Source organism: Dermacentor variabilis, chromosome 6 (assembly GCF_050947875.1).
Source record: "Dermacentor variabilis isolate Ectoservices chromosome 6, ASM5094787v1, whole genome shotgun sequence".
Lineage (NCBI taxonomy): Eukaryota > Metazoa > Arthropoda > Arachnida > Ixodida > Ixodidae > Dermacentor > Dermacentor variabilis.
The window spans coordinates 77,394,710-77,414,095 of record NC_134573.1 but is presented as its reverse complement, the minus strand read 5'-3'; the positions used below and the strand labels follow the sequence as shown (position 1 = coordinate 77,414,095).

Sequence of the window (19,386 nt, the reverse complement as noted above, 5' to 3'; positions counted from 1 at the left end):
TACTGAAGTGCCGCTGAGAGTCTTAGGCTGAAGCCGGATGCGGTACCAAGTGTGTTCCCTAATTGTCCCCAGTACTTTTCGCGGCGACATGCGAGCACTCGGGAGGCTCCGGAGGATAAACGAAAACGTGTAGAGGACGAATCACTCCGCATTGCCGTGGAAAAACCTCTGGAAGAAAAGCAACAACAAGACCAGCAGAACAAAGTTTTTCTGAATTTCTTCATGCTCTGCCAAGCTTTAACACTTCGCCGTTTTGGTCTGTGATCAAAATGGAGTCCAAGGTTCTATTCCTGGATTTGACTGTTGATCAGGGCGCCTCTGTACGTTCGTCGGTGGTAGTTTGTGACAACATGTGTGTGGAAGTGTATTATGGGTAAACCCGCATTGTGGAAATTCATGGTGTCAGTGTGCCTGCAGAGTTGCAGGACTTTAGACAACTAAGTGATATGCTTCAACGTGTTGAGTCTCTGCGCACTGCTCATTCTCCCAACAATGACCAGCGGGCTCGCCATCTGCTTGCAACTGTGGAGGAATCATTGGAAGAGTTAATATGCAATGATCAGCCCCAGCTACACGAATGGCACCTCGAAGTGGTGAAGTTTATAAAATCCCAAGTAGACCTAATCCTCAACAACGCTGCACGCTACTCGTCAGACCTTGTGGTATTTGCAAGCCTCCTTTACACCATTTCACCGCATGCGAATAAATTCCTCAGAAGTTCACTGAAGGTAAAGTTGCCTCATCCAGAGACAATAAGACGTCTCTGCTCTGCTCAACAAGTTAGCCCAGCCATACAACAGCAAGACTCATGTTTCCTGTATTATGCTAAGATGGTTGCTACCACATTCAAAGGGCATGAAAGGATAGTAACATTAATGATGGACGAAATCCACATTCAGTCATACTTTGATTTTAAAGCTGGGTCAGTAGTAGGTGCAGCAGTCAACACTGCAAGTCCGGCAAAAAAAGCGTATGTCTTTATGACTCAGAGTCTGCTTTCGAATAACAAAGCTGATATGCATATTTTGCCAGCGGCTACAATTGATGCAAAATGCTTGCATGATTTTCTGCGAATGCTAGTCGTCAAGCTTGAAGATACAGGATTTAAAGTAATTGCCATCATCTTGACAATAATTCCATCTACAGAAAGGCAATGTCGTTGTTTTCAGACCCTCCGAGACTAAAGATAGTTTATCAGCATCCAGCTGACAAATCACGACCTTTGTTTTTTGTCATAGACCCTGTCCACGTGTTGAAATGTGTGAGAAATAACTGGTTAAATCAACGCAATGCAGGAAGGTGCATGTACTTCCCAGATCCAAAAAGTACAGACCGAAACCCAGAATCTTGGCAGCATCATTTAACACTTTATGTGAGCTGCATGAGTCCGAACAGAATGAGCTTTTGAAGATTGCTCCGACATTGTCCTTGAAGGAATTGAATCCTTCAAACATGGAGAGGCAAAATGTAAAGTTGGCCTTGAGAATATTCGATTCATCAACTGTCGCAGCACTTCATAATACCAACATTCAGCCTGCTGATGGCACGGCTCAGTATATCAGCATGGTGCTAACATGGTGGAATGTTGTTAACGTTAAAACTCCCCGAAAGGGCCAGCGGCTTTCAGACGACCTGCAAAAACCCATAACGTCGACATCTTGTCCCCACTTAGAGTTCTTGAGGAAAATGACGCAGTGGCTCGGCTACTGGGAAAGTTTGAAGCATGATGCAGGATATTTGACAAAAGAAACACACTCTGCTTTATGTCACACAACTCATGCGCTCCATGAGATCACTATCTACTGCCTTGAACAACTTGGTATGCAGTATGTTTTGGTAGGCAAATTTCAGACAGATTCCTTCGAGGATCGGTTTGGTCGGTACCGTCAGTTGTCTGGTGCCAACTATCATGTGTCAATTAGGCAGATTTATGAGTCTGAGACAAAGCTGCGGGTACAGAAAGTGCTCGAATTACCAGACATTGACATGGTGTGCGATGTTCCTGTCATTAGTTCCGACTCACTGCTGAGCCAGTTTGATGTCACAGTTAGCGACAGAGATATTGAGAAGTGGCAAGGCTGCCAGCTGTGACATATGTTGCCGGTTACTGCGCACATGCAGCTGTAAAGAAACTGTTGTGTTAGCCGTGCAAAGAAAGTCTGGTAATGGATGATGCAGAGATAGTCGTTGCTAGAAATGTCCTTATTACCAGCATGACCAGAGGTGGGCTGAAGTTCCCACGTGAACTTGTTGTGAATGCTGTCCTTACCACAGAAATAGTGCTGGACAAGCTTAGGGGTCCCCGCTTCGCCAAACAATTCTTTGCACTTCCTAAGTAGAAAGAAGTACTGGTGGCTCTTGTGTATGGCATCCTCAGTGATAATGATGACCTGTATGTTTGTGTTAATGGACATGCTCCTCAACAAGTCATGCATTACATTTTGAGTGCAGCAGCAAACACCCTTTTAAACAACTTGTGCAAAGCAGCAAACAACAAGTTAGTAAAGGACAAGTTGTCTGCCACAAAGGCAAAGCGAAAACTTGAAACTGTTAGAAGTTGAGGTGTCATTTATGCATTTTACTTCCACAGTATTTTTGTAAAAAAATACCTTTTTCTCTCATCAATGTCAAATAAAATGCCTTTCATCCTACCTTCATTCTCAAGAAGGCTTCTGATGTTCTAATCTCTTTCCGTTATTTGTCGCGAAACATTGTACGTGCCTGGATATTCTTGCTTGAAGCAATAGTGTGTGCCGAAGCAGTAAAGTGTATTCGCAGAAAATTTACTCAACCAACTTTTTTTGTTCCTGACACCGACATGCATCGCATTTATGTGCACATTTAACAATAATGTGTTCTTGTACAAAGAAGAGACTGTCAAGCTGTGTATAATAAAGGATCCTGTATTGCTGTAACCAGAAATGAGTTTGTGTCACTTTATGAGTGTTGATTTCCTCCACTTTGAACTCCTGACATTTTACTTTCATGTAATGTCAAATTTTGCCATTTTTATAATGATCCTGATAGGGCTTTTGAAAGTAAATAAAGCATCGAAGTGTAAAATATAATATAATCATGGTGGTAGGTTGAAAAGTGAATAGCTTATAACAACACCACATTAGTTGATGCCCAACAGTGTTGATAAAATTTTAGATCAGTCGCTTCCAGTCAGAAAACGGTTTCTTACATGTGTAAGCACGCAAAACGCCTCCTTAAGGCACGAGGCAACAAACTGTGGCGATTTTTCCCGTCCAAGCTTCGTACGTAACTGCAGACGCAGCATATTAGTTAGTTCCTACTCGTAACAAGAGGGAGCGAATTTAATTTTATTTCACGGCAACGCGCCGCTTCGCGGAGAGAGCGGCCGTGGTGAAGCCCACTTCCAGGACGATCTGACCTGCGTGACATCACGCCGCCACGTGGAGGCCTTCAGTCTTCTAGGTGGTGTTGCTACAGCTCGGTGCCGCAGTGCCGGACGCACGCAACGGAGAGCCTTATTCACACGTAGCCGCAGGACAAGGAGCTGCGTGAAGCTTGGCTGGCGAAACTTAGAATCGGCAGACTGCCATCGCCTACAACTCGGGTATGCAGCAAGCACAGACGCGAGGAACATTTCTGCTACGGCGCCGGGACTGCGCGATGTTCGGTGAGTAGCATAAAACGCGCACTGAGACGCTCGCCCGCGCCCGCTGCCCGGCTAATGTCATGACGGTTTGGTCTATGAACTTGTTGATGCTAGATACTGGCAACTTCTCTGGAACGGAAAGGGAGGGGTAAGACGCACATTATAAAAAGGCACGGCATCTGGTCATGTTTGTGTTATGAATTAATGCACTGGATTACAAAAATCAAGCAGAGGGAAATCGCACGCTGAGAAAACCGATAAACATAAGTGCGACGCAACTTGAGAAATAATACTGAGATGTCTCAGAATTTTGAAGACAAAAAGGATTGAATCGTCGCGACGACAGATCACAGCCGCCGTAGCTAGGCGTCGAAGTCTCTATAACAGAATTATTTTTGTACAGTTCTGATAGCGTCCAAGCAACAATTGTTGCTAGTGTACTGTCAAATGCTCATATGCTGCGGCCTAAAGCTCACGGCATGGAGCGAAACCGCGCTCACAGCGAAAGCAAAACATTGCGCACGGACATGCATGCAGACGCGCAGTCGGTCGCTGCGAACCCGTGTGATCGCTGGATTGAGGCTCCATTCTGTTATGCCCCATTTGGTTATACAGACAGCTCACTATAAGCACATATTTAACATAGCTTACTCTCAGCGTTTGCCTACCTTTCACGCAAGAAGCCTGTTCGGGAGACTCCATCGTGGCGACCGCGCGCAGTGGCGTTCACGTACTGTACGTATTCGGTAAGGAGATAGCGTTTATAAACGATTCTGGGCTTTCAGTTTGCCCAAGATTACTATATCGACAGTCAGAAACTTCCCTCCTTTTGAGAGTACCTGCATAAATGTCCAGGAGGGCTACCGCATGGTGTTTTTATTGAGCGCCGTAAGCGAAACCTATGAGGAGCGCGCCGCGTGATCCCTCATACTACGCAAGTGAGGCGCTTCCGAAAGATGGCGACTCCGTAGCTCCTGGCTGCCAATAATACAAGTTGCTGCGCGGCCTTGCAAGCTTTTCGAGCAATTTGGGCACGCTTACGACCTCGCTCTGCCAACTCTTCTTTGCTGAGGACCCGTTTTAGCGGTATTTTTAACCTTCTGTTGCACGCCTCCGCCATTTTAGACAAGCCATGCACCGCAAGCTATGCAAGGGAACGCGGACCAATTGCAGACGGCCGCACCGCTCTCTTCAGCCGGTTATCTATTTTCAGTGCGCTGGGTCGGCCCCTTCGAAACCCACTCCACTTGAGCGTCCTCCTCACCTCCTCGAAGCCAATTACAAACGAAAAACCGCTCAACGTAGAGCACGTTATTCGTTTTCAAAACAAAGAAAAGTGACCTTCTATAAACTAAGAGACCGTTTGATTGGGCTGTTGAGGCAACGCTGCGGTTCACCGCCCGATGCTTGCGTCGGCAGTTGTGCACATTTGACGTCAGGAGTTTGGAATAAAGACATATTGGAATACCTTAACGTTATAAGGCCCCTGATCTAAAACCATTTAACAATTCTTTAGCGATTACAGCTCACCCAAACTCACCCAGTAATTATAGTGTTTTACATAATATTGCTGTTCTGCTATATAGAAGCGTTTCTGTGTAGGGTTATACGTGTTGCCCCATAAATTGCATTCATTCTTTCAGGTACACGACACCTGGACATGGGGAAGTATAACGTCATTGTATTGGCACGAGCAATTGTTTATCCTTCTTCTGGGAACTGCATTTCACCCGCTCGCAATTTAAAGTTATCGCACAGCGCAAGACGCGCCTGCATGATTTGGAGCTTTCGCGAATGCTATCGCTCATTGTATAAGTTCTCTATGTTCCCGCCGACGCCGAACTTCATGTACTCCAATTGCATGCGCGACGCGAATAATGTTGTAGTTGCTAGAAAGTAAGCGAGTAACCATCGATTACACGGAAATCTTCGACAGGTCATGTACAAAAGCCGACGCACTTGACCCGCATGTCAGATATCGACGAGTATGCTCACTGCTATCATTGTTCTGATTGTTACTTGTTTTTCTGGGCACATGTTCGCCCAATAAACAGCTAGTTCCATGACTTGCTGTCTATTACTGTGGTTGTTCACCATGACTGCAACGCGCATTCACTCGGCTCTACTAGTTTATAATCGCCTACAGCTCACGACTGGGTGATGTTCGCAATAACGTACAGTCGAACACCTTTACGGCGACGCGCTTGAAGCCTCCGATATCCTTCGTTATACACGTCACTTCGTTGTAAATGTCGTGCTCCGCGCCGCTCACAACATAACCGGGCTATAATAATTGCTTCGTTATACAGGTCACTTTGTTGTAGAGACGCTCGACTGTAGATGGACGCTGCTCGGACCACTGAGGAAGCCAGAAATGGAAAATGTATGGGAGTAGCAAAATATTTTCTTCAGCGAGTTAGACCACTACAAAGAAGGATAAAACAGTTGCGTGGAATAAACAAGGATGAGACGAGAGCACGAAATTGGCGCTGTCCTGTGTACTCTCCTCTTCCGTATTTATTCCTCGCTATTATTTATACATCTTCGCTATTTTAATAGCATTGTTACATTTTTACGCCCCTGGAACTGAGTTCTGAGCGTTCACTTAGTGGAGGCCTGCGCAGTATTATTTTTCCTCATCAAGCGCTCTTTACCGACTACTTAGGTGCTTGTAAAGGATCTTTCTTCTTAGTTTTTTTATGTCCTGATCGTGCAGCAGCCATCGTGTTTGAATGGCTGCCGACGGTAAACGTTAAAAAGCAATTCGATGAGTGATAGATGCTCTAGTGTATGATTACCGACTAACTGGAACACCTGAGGTTCTTCAAAAGGGGAGTAAACAAAATAATAATTAAGCTACATAGTAATATCCTTAATACATCTTAATACCTTTGCAACAGCAAAGCGATAATTTAAGGCACAAATTATGGCTGGACAATTATGCAGAGACAGAAAAACGAGAGACGGTGGCCTACAGCACCACCTTGAAGTTTTTGCAAAAGCTTGACGAGCATCGCCTCCGATTCCGAGAATATCTCGCCGCGAATTAATTGTTTATTGATTAAAAAAAAATGTCAAACTCAACTTTTTGATAAAGTAAGGAATTAACGTATTGCAAAGTTCGAGAACTCTTTATGCTCCGAACAGGCCCCTTGAGAATAAAAAATAGCTCGTAATTTATGGCGTCACACTAAGGTTCCGGCGCTGAGGTTTGAAGGAAATAAAGACTTCAAGAAAGTTTAGTTTTACCTTTCTTTTTTGGGCTATTGATGGATTATTTTACGGCCAATGACTGAACATATAACGAAGGAACACGGGTGGAGGCATGGCAAGAAGCTACACGTATTTACTTAATCACGATCATAGGGACACCCACGCATAAGGTTGATAACATATGTTCGCCAGTCTTTATGCCTAATTTCTTGCACGGTGTGCTCCCTATGGCAGCCCAGGCTCCAGCATTCACTCGGTCCAGCCAAGCAAAGGAAAAAAAAAAACAGCGTGCCTTGGAATGAGCTGCATTTAGAGCTACGTGATAGTTCAACGTCTCTCTGTCCACTTGTTTCCTTCTTTATCGTGTTTTTTTTCCTGGGAATTCTTGTAACGCACTCAAGTTTGAAATTAGCTCTGAAACAATACTTTAATGAAGGTACTAGCTGATTTGTGGTCGCTTCTTACTGGCCCCTTAACATGGATTACACTTTCGATTCATTATCCTTTTTTCTATTGGTATCCACCGAAAACAAGCCCGCCACAGCCTGCCGCTCAGCACAAAGTAGCACCGGAAGCAGACAGACCGTCCATTGCACCGTACACCGCACTGACAAACCGTAAACTACAATTTCACTTGAAACCCCAGCGTCGCCGGTTCCGGCTGCTATGTATGCGAAGGAAATGAGACGCCAGCCTTTCCGAACGACAAACGACGCTTCATCGCACATCTGAATGTGATGCGCCGAGCCTTCGGAAGCTCATGCTCAGGCATGTTCCTGCTTCATGGATATAAATCGAAAACATTTGTTGTCATATATGGAACATGCGCACTTTATGGCATTTCCCCAGTCTTGCTGTCTTGTCCGCTCCTTCAACTCGGCGGAGGCAGATGAGGCTGCCGTTGCCTTCACTGCTGTGATCGGATTTACCCCCATTATCAGCGACTCAAAGACCGCCATATCCGACAATGCACCTTAAATCACGGCCCCAACCACGCTTCAAATACTGCGTCCCCTATCCTTCGTCAAACAACAAGATAGTGAAGAACCCAACCCAATTTAATTTATATGGGTCCCGGCTCACGCAGGGAAACCGGGAAATCATGTAGCCCCCAAATGCGCTACAGGATTCGTCAGCCGAGCTGTGGGTTCCGCATCTGACTCGAGGGACCTGGTCAGCGAGCCACTGATTACATAACGGCACTGCACAACGCTAGCACAGGTGGACAGATCCCCCGGCCCATCCCAAGCTCACCAAGGGACAAAAAAACACCTGGCGCCAACTCGAAACGCACTCCTTTCACAACCCACAAATATACACACACTTTTACCCTCAGTTGATAGACCCACACTGCTCACTATTAGAGTCCACAGCCTCATGAGACCATATTCTCTGGGTCTGTATAGAAGAACCCCACCGCCCCCACCAGATCTCTTTGCTGCTCACTCACCTGAAGCATGGGAGGCAATATTCCGGGACCCGAGCTTGGAAGTTCAACTTCGGGCCATCGAAAGAACTACATTGACGAAATAAAGTTGTTTCCTCCTCCTCCTGTCTTTCTTCCGCCACTCGTTAGGCCTAGCTTTCTGGCGCTACTATCAACTTTGGAAAACTTCAGCGCGCGATGCTTCTAAATGGCTTGCATATAGACGTCATCGTGGTCGCTATTTTGGTGTGCTAGCACATCGAGAAGCTACGCGTACAAGAAACGCGACAACACGAAAAGCGCCTCTTGCTCCGAACGACAAAACGGAAATGGTGAAATCAATAGTATGAAAAGCGGTCACCGTTCAAATACAAAGCACTGCGCTGTATGTTAAAATGCTGCACTGATATCGTGGTGACTATCATGCCCGGGTACTGGCGCATTGGAAAGCTGCGTCCACGACGTTACGGGAACATTATCGACACTTGCCGAGAAGGCGACAGCAGTCGAGTTCCAGTTGGACAGAACCGTGACGTTGCTGTCCCGTTGGGGCCACCTGGCGAGCAGCCTGTTGAACTCGCCGCGCACCGCCCTGACCAGAGCTTCCGCGTCGTCACGGGCGCTCGCGTAGCTCACCTCGGCGCTGTAGCCGGCGAACAGCTCGAAGCCGGTGAGCAGATACGTGTGCGCCAGGCAGAAGACGCCGTGCAAGACGCGCGCGTGCTGCTCGCTCTCGTAGAAGCTGTTGATGAGGCGCTGGCTGGCGAACAGCGCTGCCACCTGCACGGGCGTTGAGTTTCGCGGCTAGAGCTACTTAACAGCATGTTTGAGTGAGTGATTGATTGATCGATTTAATTATCGATTGATTTAATTATTGATTTTTTTAATGATTGGCTTTCGTGATTTGACGGCCCGAAACAACACTGCGGCTACCAGAAACGCCCTATTTGAGGCATTCATATTAATTTTCACCGCCTGCTGTTCCCCAGCATGTCACTACATATAAATACAGGAGTCTTTCATCGTTTTGCATTCATCGGAACGCAGCTAACATTGCCGGGCACCGAACTAGCAATCTCGTGCTCAGCATCAGAACTCCATAGCCGGTCATCCATAGCCCTGGGCCGCCACCTCGTGAAAGGAAGTGCGAACAATGATGGCATACAAGTTTCGGGTTGTGAAGTCATTCGTTATTAACTGCATAGACTTGTGAAGGAGCGCTAAACGATGGGGCAACGAAAGGCAAACGAAGGGCGCAGACTAACAACCAATTTTTATTTGAAGGCAGTTCAATGACTTTGTCTATAGACGAGGCGCAAATAGTTAAAAAAGAGCTATTCACTGCGACGCGGAATAGTCAGCGCAGGTAGCAACCCGAACGCACAACCATGTTCAGCGCTCTTCCAAAAGTTTAAATGTACCAACAAGCTCAATTTACAACTCTTGTGCGCACACTTGCACGTATGAAAATACATGTAATTATTTAAGTCGAATGAATCACTTTTTTTCATTGATACACTACTCTTGTTTACTCCGCAGCTGAAACAGTAATTCATTTACGTTTTTCAGTAAGCAGTTATATGTAAGCAGTTATTTTGCTTACGCGTTAAGCTGTAACACGTGACGTAGCTTTGAGCACTTAATTCTGCAGAAGTTCACACAGGCTAATCGAGGCACTCAGAATTTGTTCCCTCAGTTTAATGCTTCACCACACGTTGGCTGATGAGTTGAGCCTGTGTTGCTATGGCTCGATAACGATTGCCACTTTGGACGTTGATGCCTGTAAATCACTTACAAACAATATTTGCAGCTTTCCATTGGCCCTACCTAGAGTACCTCCTCCCAGCCTCAGCAAGATATTGAGCGTTGCGCCTCATAGGGAACCTCGACACGACATGGCGACGTTAAGTAACAACCATCTTGTGCGGAAGTTGTCTATTTTGCGTTCCACCGACACCCTTCGAGGATAGAACCATGGAACAAGGGTCTGAGTGCGCTGGTCGGTACTTCAATTGGTTCATGAACGATGCATTTTGTACGCAGAAGCAACAACATGTTGCAGCTTATCATCATAGCGCAGACAATAATAACTCAATTAGGCATGCCAAAATCCCCACAAGGTATGATATTGTAGCAGTGTTCATTGAAGGGCAGTTTGTAGTGGGCGAATTTGATGCCCGGAAAATTAGGGGTAACTCTTTTAGACAAATGGCAAGGAGTGTTAACAGGAGCCTTTTTTGAGAGCCGACCGCGTCTCCGCACAAAACACGTTTCACTTTGGCACAGATGATTAAGAGATTTGCCGCTACTTTTCATTGGACGAGGGACTCTGATGGTTTCACGTCCGCGTTTACCAGAGACACCCGCTGTCTCACTACGGCCGAGGCGTTGCCGGCGGTCTTCTAACGGCGATGACATGAGGTGCTTGGAAGGGTACTTCACAAGAGGGCTCGCAACTTACTTGTAAAGCGCTTTATGGGGCTATGTAAACATGGTCGTGGGCTAGAGAATTAAGTGTAGGACACACATTTGCTTCTGTGGCCCAATAAGTAGCCATACTACCGAAATCACGTTCTCCATAAGTTTTATTCGTACAAAGTGTTCTACTATGCGCTTCCCCGCTCGACTTAATTTCTTCGCGATAGTACAGCCGGCATCAAATGTATGCGACCCACAGAATGTGAGAAAATGGCCAATATTTCCTCAGCCTGAAAACTCAGCCCCGCATTCACATTTTCAACCCGTACTAATATGCACACGAAAGAGTAGTACTGCGAGGTTTATTGGCTATCGTCAGAAAGTGCTTGAAACTTAACCCTTTCCCAAGATTCCGCCGTCCACAAACATATAACACTCTACAGTCAAGTTAATATATAATCTGAGCACACCATACGCGCTTTCTTTACTTTTTCTGCGGAGGGTGCCAGCTATTCCTCATTGGGGCTGCCATTGCAGTCAGTCTCATGCAGCTTCCTTCTAAAGCATTCAGTGTTTGCTCCACACTCCACACAACTTGCAATTGCTAAATTTGCCGTATTTCCTTCATTCTAGATTGGTCTGAATGCTAGGCGGACTCCAAAATCGGGAGTTTTAGAAAAAATAACTTCTTCAAATGCAAGCCAGTGAGAAATAAATGTCTGCGGTGAAAGAAACACGCATTTTATTACAGTTTCTTGGCTGTAATCACCAGCATGTGCAATGTTTTCGCTCCTTATTTTTTCCTCGACGTCGCTGGCTTCATTATCACCAAGTTCTCACTACAGGGAACCGTTTCCCTCTCCGTCTAGGGCTCCCGAGATGGTACACTTTCGTAATGCCCGCATCATATATGCTCGGCGTAAATGCGAACCCCTGCTATAGCGGTCAGGTTCGCTAATAGTGAGGTATGTAGGTATGCCGACGGTATCTAGACTAGCACTTGAACTTGTTCCGAGCAACGCCTGCAGCGTTTCAAGCCTCTTTCGTCTTCTCCTGTAGGCTATCCGACATTACGGAAAGCCTCTCAAAGACATCAGCAACATTTATTTTCTCCTCGTGGAGAGTATCTTTCATCGGTCGACAATATTCGCCGGCTGCAGCCAAACCAAATCTTCGTATCTAAGCCCGACTGCTGCTTCCTCATACATTATTTTGTTTAAATATGTGTCTGTCTGTATTCGAGCTAATACGTTAGCTTAGATGTCGCAGGATTTTAGAACATGCGCCTTAAACTACGAAAAATTTAGCAATCCACGTCAAACCTCTGGATAAAAACGGATTGCATAGAAGGAGCTGCACTGCACTTAAAATAATTGAGAAAAATTATCCGTACCTTTTTAAACATACTATAAAACATGGCTGCCTATACATCCAAGTAAATACGTAAAGCCGGTGTAGATTTGTGTTGAGTGTTCATGTTAACTCTGACGGCGGCATCAACCCGAAAACTTGTCCTGTTGCTCTTATATGCATGGAGCGATACCTGCACGATGCACCAGGAGACGAACATGTGCGTCTCCTCTTCGCCATTCGACTCCCAGATCTCGATCAAGGTGCGCACGAAGTCGCTGTTGTCATTCCGAAGCAGGACGTCGTGTGTCGCGGCGACTCCGTAAGAAGACAGGGCGTCTCGCCAGCGGGTCGCCAGCGCCGGCCGGCCCTTGAAGATTGTGCTGTTCTCCAGCGCAGTGGTCCGCGCAGTCCGGTCACCCACGATGCTGGCCAGGGGATCCAGAAACTCGGAGTCCACGCGATCGGCGACTTCATAGGCTGTGCTCTGCAGTGCCCGGTGGTTTGCACGCAGTGGAGAGGAATACAGTGTGCATCCCGAACTGTCTAGCCAAGTAAGTACAACTGATGAACTCAAAGGACAAACGAACACCAAATATGCCTCAGTTAACAAGCCCAAGTGTGCAGATACATGTTTGAACTCATAGGATTGAAAAAAAATTGGAAGGCAATTTAACCGCTGGTTGAATTCGATCAAACTCAATGTCAAGCTAAGCTTGTTGCGGGTGAGAACGTGTCGGAATCGCTGTGCACGGCACTTTATCGCACTGCCCCTCGCGTAGCTAGCGCCAGTGGGAGAAGCGTTCACTCTTTCTTCACTCTTTTTTGTACAATTTATTTCGTAATATAGCGTATTCCCATACGTGGCTGGTATTGGTCAATTGCTCATATCAGTCAAGAAGGGTGTTTGCATCAACGTGCTTCTTCCCAGTGTTACCGTATATAATTTATATAGTTTAATAACAGGCTGACGTAAGCCAAAATCTGCTTTCATGTTTCGATAATAATTAGGTACTTACGGAAGAAGCCGACTATCGTCTTCTCACGTTCCGCCGCGACCACGCGCGCAGGATCTGAACTTTGGCCATCCTGCTCATCGGCTTCCAAGCCGTAGACTAGTTTAGAATGCTCAATTAGCATCGAACCACGCAAAACTTGTCAGATAAGACGCACGATTGCCAGCGCGTGCTCACTCGTGGCCCCTCCGGGTGAATGCCTTGGCGGATTTGGCTTCGCAATGAGCTTCAAAATCGGCAAGTAGAAAATGGCTACTATCCGTCGGTCAAGCTGGTGGAGTTACCCTCCAGTCCTCACCAAGTAGCTAAGCCAAAAAGGTGCATAGGATCGCAACCGCACACTCTAACCCTGTCGTGCATAAAGCAAACGCTGAGCTTTCATGTCGCTGTGGTTTGCTACGTAGCGTAAACACCGAGGGCGCCAAGGGGTACCGAGACGAGTCCAATGGCTCATCGCACTGTGGCTCACTGAGAGCAACCGTGTTTTGCGTGTTGTACGCGATAAATCGGAAACAGCAGCGTCTACGTGAACGTCCAAACTCGAATTTGAACTGCTCGCCACGGTGACCTTCAGTAGGCGAAGCGTTGTGGACGTGCCCGCTCCGCCGTATAGACTTCGCAGTGCTAGGGCCCTATAATGTAAAACTAATCCAATAAGCTTAAATTCCAATCTCCTGACGTTAAATTTACGTAGCCGCTGACGCAAGCATCGGGCGGTGACCCGCAGCGGAACAACCCAATAAAACGCTCTCCTCGTTTACAGGAGGTCAATTTTGCTTGATTTCAAAACGACTAACATAGCCTACATTGAGCGGTTTTTGTTATCTAATTGGCTGTCACGAGGCGAGAAGCACGCTCAAGTGGAGAGGTTGTCGTTGGACCTGAGCGAGCACATTGAAAATAGATAACTGGATGAAGAGGGTGGTGCCGGCGTCAGCGATTGGTCCGCTTTCCCTTAGGGAGCTTGCAGTGGCTTCTCTAAAATCGAGGCGGCATGTGCAACGGTTAGTTAGAAATGCCGCTAAACAGTATCCTTAGCAAAAATAGAGTTGGCATAGCGATGTCGTACACGTGCCGAGAGGGATCGATAACGTTACACGGTCACGCAAGAAGTTCTGTTATGCGCAAATAAACCCATGCTCTCCGCCAGGTGCGAGTATCTTGTCATAGAGCGATCGGCGGTAGCCATCTTCTATTCCTTTAGGAAGGTGGCAGCCTGCGGCTATTCAGAAAAAAATGGAGTTTTGTTCGGCATATAAATGCATCTTTGACGCCTACACGTCACTTTGAGGCAATGAGTTTTTGCAGTTTTGTGACGTCCAATGACAAACAGGCGATATGGGTGCAGCATGAAACCTTTTCACCGATAGCTGAGGGTTAGGGCGAAAAGGCGTCGAATCAGAAATAATTAGTTTTCTTTTGTTCAGTCCAATCACGCATAAGCAGTGGGCACAGGTCATATCAGATTGCGAGCTATTTCGGTCTTCATGACGTCGCGTGACAGACAGGTGAATTGGGGGTGGTCCAACAGAGTTTTTGACCAATCGGGGAGGGCTGATTGCAGAATTGGAATGGAACGTTTGAATTAGTTTTACTGTATAGCGCCTCTAGTAATTCACTGAATAATGTGCAAAGCCCTGCGTTTGATTGCCATAACTCCGCTTCTGCTGAGCGCATTAAAGAATACTTTGCAGCAAAGTATTTCTGAACCAGTGTAATTTATAGTCAAGGGGGAAACGGACGCTGATCAATAAGATTGAAAGAAAAGAAATCAAGACGTTTCGGCTGCCATACGGGGGCCTTGTTCACAATCACAACAGAGATTCACAACAGAGGTTGTGAACAAGTGCCCCGTATGGGAGCCGAAACGTATTTGTTTCCTTTCTTTTAATGTTTTTGGTCGGCGTCCGTTTTACCCTTGACTATGAGCAATTCCGACCAGACGAGTTTTCGTCGAACTCTTCATTTCAGTGTAATTTTACTGCACATGCATTTCTCGACTTAGATAAAAAGTGATTCAGGGCTCCTTTAGGTGTTTTGACTGCACTACCTTCAGGTTCAGCCAAGATTTTGGACAGCACACGTCCACGGGAATGGCTTGAGATTGCCCTACCTTCGCGATGAGCCCACATGTCGACATCCAACTTTGCGGGATCTGCCCGCGGGACAGGCTATAAATGCATATACCCGGTCTGGAAAAGTAGCGATAACTCAGTGAGAGATTATCTTCAAGAAAAATCTGCGCAAGTCATTGTGTGCATGATGTAGCCCAGAAGAACACAAACACACGTAAATTCTCCATAAACGCTGTTGATTAGGTTTTTCCAAGGGGTCCCTCGCCAGGCCACACAGCAAACTTTGGCTGTACGCTGAAAGTTGGTGCGTGAATTTTAGGGAGCGTTCTACCGCAAGAATTTTTTTTCAAAATGGTTCATTAATAGCGGAAATAGCAATCTTTCAGTGTTGCCAGTCCGTGATCTCAGGAAGCGAGTGTTACACCCAACATCTCTCCACTTACCCCCGTCTAACGTCCGCAAGCGAAATCCCATCCCTGCGTTCTCCCATAGCGGAGCTAGAGGATTGCGTGACGCGTCCGTAGCGGAGGCCCCGCCTTCTTTTTGTCGCGATCTTCTTTTTTCTTTTTTGCGCAGCGCACGTTTGTTGACGGTCTCTCGCGCGCGCTCTTGCGTTTTCGTCGTTTCGCGCAGCGCGTGATTTTGAGGGCTGTGAACGAGAACACTTGACTAGTCAATGCTATATACACGAACACAGGCAGAAGCAAGCAGGTCACAGAGCGTGGCCGCGCGCTGCAACACGGCAAAAAATGACTTCGTTTCGCTCTCGGCGATCGACTGCAGGATGTAGGAACAAGTACACGAAACGGAAGTGCATCTCTCTCGCTACGGTACGCAGCAAAACAAAAACACGCAAGCATTCTGTTTGTACATTCTATTATTTCTCTAAACATTATTTGACCTACTGAAAAATTAATGAAATTGTGGGGTTTTACCTTCCAAAGCACGATCTGATTCCAAGGCACGCCGTATAGTGGGGGACTCTGAATTAATTTTGACCGCTAGGGATTTCTTAACGTGCACCTAAAGGTAGGTACACGGGTGTTTTTCGCATTTCGCCACCATCTAAGTGCGCCGCCGTGACCGGGTGTTGCTCTTAGAAGCACAACACAAAAGCCACTAAGCAACCACGGCGGGTTGCAACAGGCTAAACGAATAACTCATGTTGCCTTGAATAATTTTCGAAGTCACGCGCCAGTACGGGTGAGGTCACAGCGCCATCATGTACGTAGGCGCACCTTTGCGATCGATCCGAGAGAAGGGCAGACGTCGTTCGGTTTGAAATTTAAGCTCTTTCTGTGAAGCATAGGGATGCTGAGCAGACACCATCGTGAGCGCGCATTTTATGCACTGCGCTTAGCAGCTCAATGAGGCCAGACCTGGTGAGGGTCCTTTAAAGCCCAACCACATGGAGTGATTTTCCGTCGAAAAAGCGGCATCATGCCACACAACAGCGTCCGCCTGGAGACCGCGGGCCGAAATCTAGCCATTCGCCGCCGATCAAGCTGGGCTTGATATCGTCAGCCGGCGGCCAGCCGCCCGCCGGAAGTGGCGAACGTAGGCAGCCAGCAAGGACCAATCAGGGCTAGACTACATCCGACTTCCGGCCACCAATATTTGACGTGCGTATCTATAAAATGGTTATGACCACTAAATGAGCGCGCGTCACGGATAATTACAGATCACAGGCTTGCAGATGCGACGGGTATTCTGGGACTTCACGTGCTCGCTACAAGGACACTCGCAAAAGGGATTAGGGTGTGGCACGAGATTCAAGCGGCGATTCAAAGTGACCCCAATGATAAGTCAACCGTGCATCATTACGGCAGCTTTTTTGACACGTGCGATTTGTTTACATAAACTCTCGCTGTTCCAGTGGCCGGTAAACAGCACTACATGCTGTGCATCACAACGTTGAAAGCGAATTGCACTAAGCACTCTCTTCTCGTAGCGCTGTCATTCGAAGTAGGCAGCCGTAGCGAGTATTCTCACCTCTCTCTTCTCTAACGATCAATGTTGGCAGGTGCCTTTTTGTTCGAAGTCGGGCATGGGGTCGGCGCAGTCCGCACTCGACCTGGGATCAGTGCATTCGATTCCAGCGGCGTGGCCGAGAGGAATGCGGGGCATTTGCTGTCCGAAAGTTATCAGAAATACCCGCCATGAGTGGTTCGTGACTCCGAACTGTACGTGTCAGCGCAGGTCAGCGTCGTTCGAGAGAGCGAGGAGAGACGGCCAAATTGCGATCGTGCGCGCGCGTGGGTGAGGCGTGCGAGCTTATAGGCTTTTGTGCCACTGTACTCGTGCGCTTGCAGTCTATTGCGTGTAAATCGCGTTGATCAACCTGGTCATCTCAACCGGTTTGCTCATAAACCCAGATCGAACTCACCACTGACACGTCGTCGCCGCCGCTTCCCAGGTTGTCGTTGAGAAGACCAACGTACGCTATACGCGCTGGCCGCCTGGCCTGCAGAGACGAGTGCTTCCGGGCCAGCATGCCGAACTCACGAGATAGTGTTAGCACGACGGTGTCGGTTTGTCGTCTCGGTGAAAGGCTTCTGTGAGGGTGTTCATCATGGCTGCCTGCGAAAATGGAAATTATTTTATGTGTTATCGAGAAACCTTTTTGTTTAAATACAAACAGCACGGATGTGTCATACAAGGCGTGATCCAAGTGATCAATAACTGTGGACGAACAAGGAAAGCACCAAAGTGGAACCAACGTTCCGGAAAGGATACTTGCCTCCGTGATCCGCTGTCAGTGCTTTTCTGTTCTAAGAATTACATATTTCATTTCGCATCCATCACTATAGCGGTTTCCTTTCACTATATGTGTATGCAGCATTATTACGCGTTAACAATGTTCGCGACCCCGCTGTTACAATGATCGCATTACGCGCAACTGACAACTAAGGCATCGCTCATCGATTCACACCGGTGAGCGATACCTTAGCTTGCCAAAGCGTCTGGTGGCGTCACTTCACACAAGACGTACGGCTGCTACGACAATTACCAGAAGTTCATAAAATAGTAGGGTGGAGCGTCCGGGGACTGCATAATTTACGTTATCAGTGACGCCGTAATTGGAGGCCCCGGATTATTTTGACCGCCTCGCGTCCTTTTCCGTGCACAGAAAGTACGGTGCAAGCGCGTTCTTATTTTGCGATAGCAATCTTATGGACACTCCAGACGGATTTCTGTCGTCGCCGTCTGCATCGCCGATGCCAGGATCTTCCTCATAAAGACGAAGTGCGATAACACCATTGCCGTGCGCCTTATGCTGTATATGCGAGTGAAAGCGGCGACGGTGAGCCGGTCATGCTGGCTCAATCTCGCACGCGCAAGGGAGGAAAGCGGGGAGAAGCGCGCAGTCTCCCGTCACGCGCAAGCCACCTGGAGGAGGGGGGTCGTTTCACTACTGCGACACCTGCATATGGCGCGGCTGCGCGGCCCTTGTCTTGAAAGCGACCTGCGATCAGCGATCAGCGCACACCTTCGTGTGCGCTGTGCTCTTGCCGCTTAGTTCGCGTTGAAGAGAGAGAAAGCACGAAGGTCCATTCGCTCGCTGCTGCTAGCACTCTTCCTCACTCCAGCGCCTTGACAGCGAGTGCGCGCTGTCATCGAGGGAGATGTGTTCCTCTTTGCTCGTGCGCGCGTGATACCATGCTCGCTAATTTAGTTGGTATGCCCTCGTTTACAAGTTGAGACGACCTATAAAGCTACCATCCTTAATTTGTATAGCTGACTACACTTTTTATATTGCAATCGATGCTTCGATTTTCGGCCGAAACTGTGGCTTTTCTTTCATTCTGCTCCTAATAGAATGCAGCCACCACTGTTAAGAATCACGCTTTCGACCTCGTGCATGACAACGCCACGCTAAGGCACACTGATCTGCCCGGCGGTTTAATTGTCGTAACTGAACGTGATCTACTCCTGAACACACGAGAGGCAGAGACGAGTGATGAATGCGCCAACAAACGCAAGACAATACCAACATCACAGTTCTGTGCTCATCTGGTTAATTGCTTTGGCCACTTGGGATATTACAACAAACTCAGCAATATCAATACGCAGATGTTTCCTTGCATACTATTGCACTAATCCCACTGATGGAATTTGTGCTTTGAATAGAAAAAAGGTACGTATGCGCTTAGGCGGCGACTCTAACAGAGTCTTAGACAACGACGTGGATGTCCCCCTATACGACGTACTGTCTGATGTGTCCACCGATTAACTTAAAGGAAGCTCATTGCTTTTTGTTTA

At 47.3% G+C, this 19,386-nt stretch overlaps 1 protein-coding gene across 1 annotated transcript in view; it reads right to left on the bottom strand.

Moving 5' to 3' along the window:
* Nucleotides 1–141: 141 nt before the first annotated feature.
* LOC142586182 (uncharacterized) overlaps nucleotides 142–19,386 on the bottom strand; it is a 52,832-nt gene continuing 33,587 nt past the window's right edge. Inside the window, exons 7-10 of the mRNA XM_075697434.1 lie at nucleotides 17,510–17,703; nucleotides 12,226–12,519; nucleotides 8,754–9,044; nucleotides 142–168 (exon numbers count right to left, since the gene is read on the bottom strand). Of these exons, the coding sequence (XP_075553549.1) occupies nucleotides 142–168; nucleotides 8,754–9,044; nucleotides 12,226–12,519; nucleotides 17,510–17,703 (806 nt within the window). The remainder of the gene's footprint in view (nucleotides 169–8,753; nucleotides 9,045–12,225; nucleotides 12,520–17,509; nucleotides 17,704–19,386) is intronic.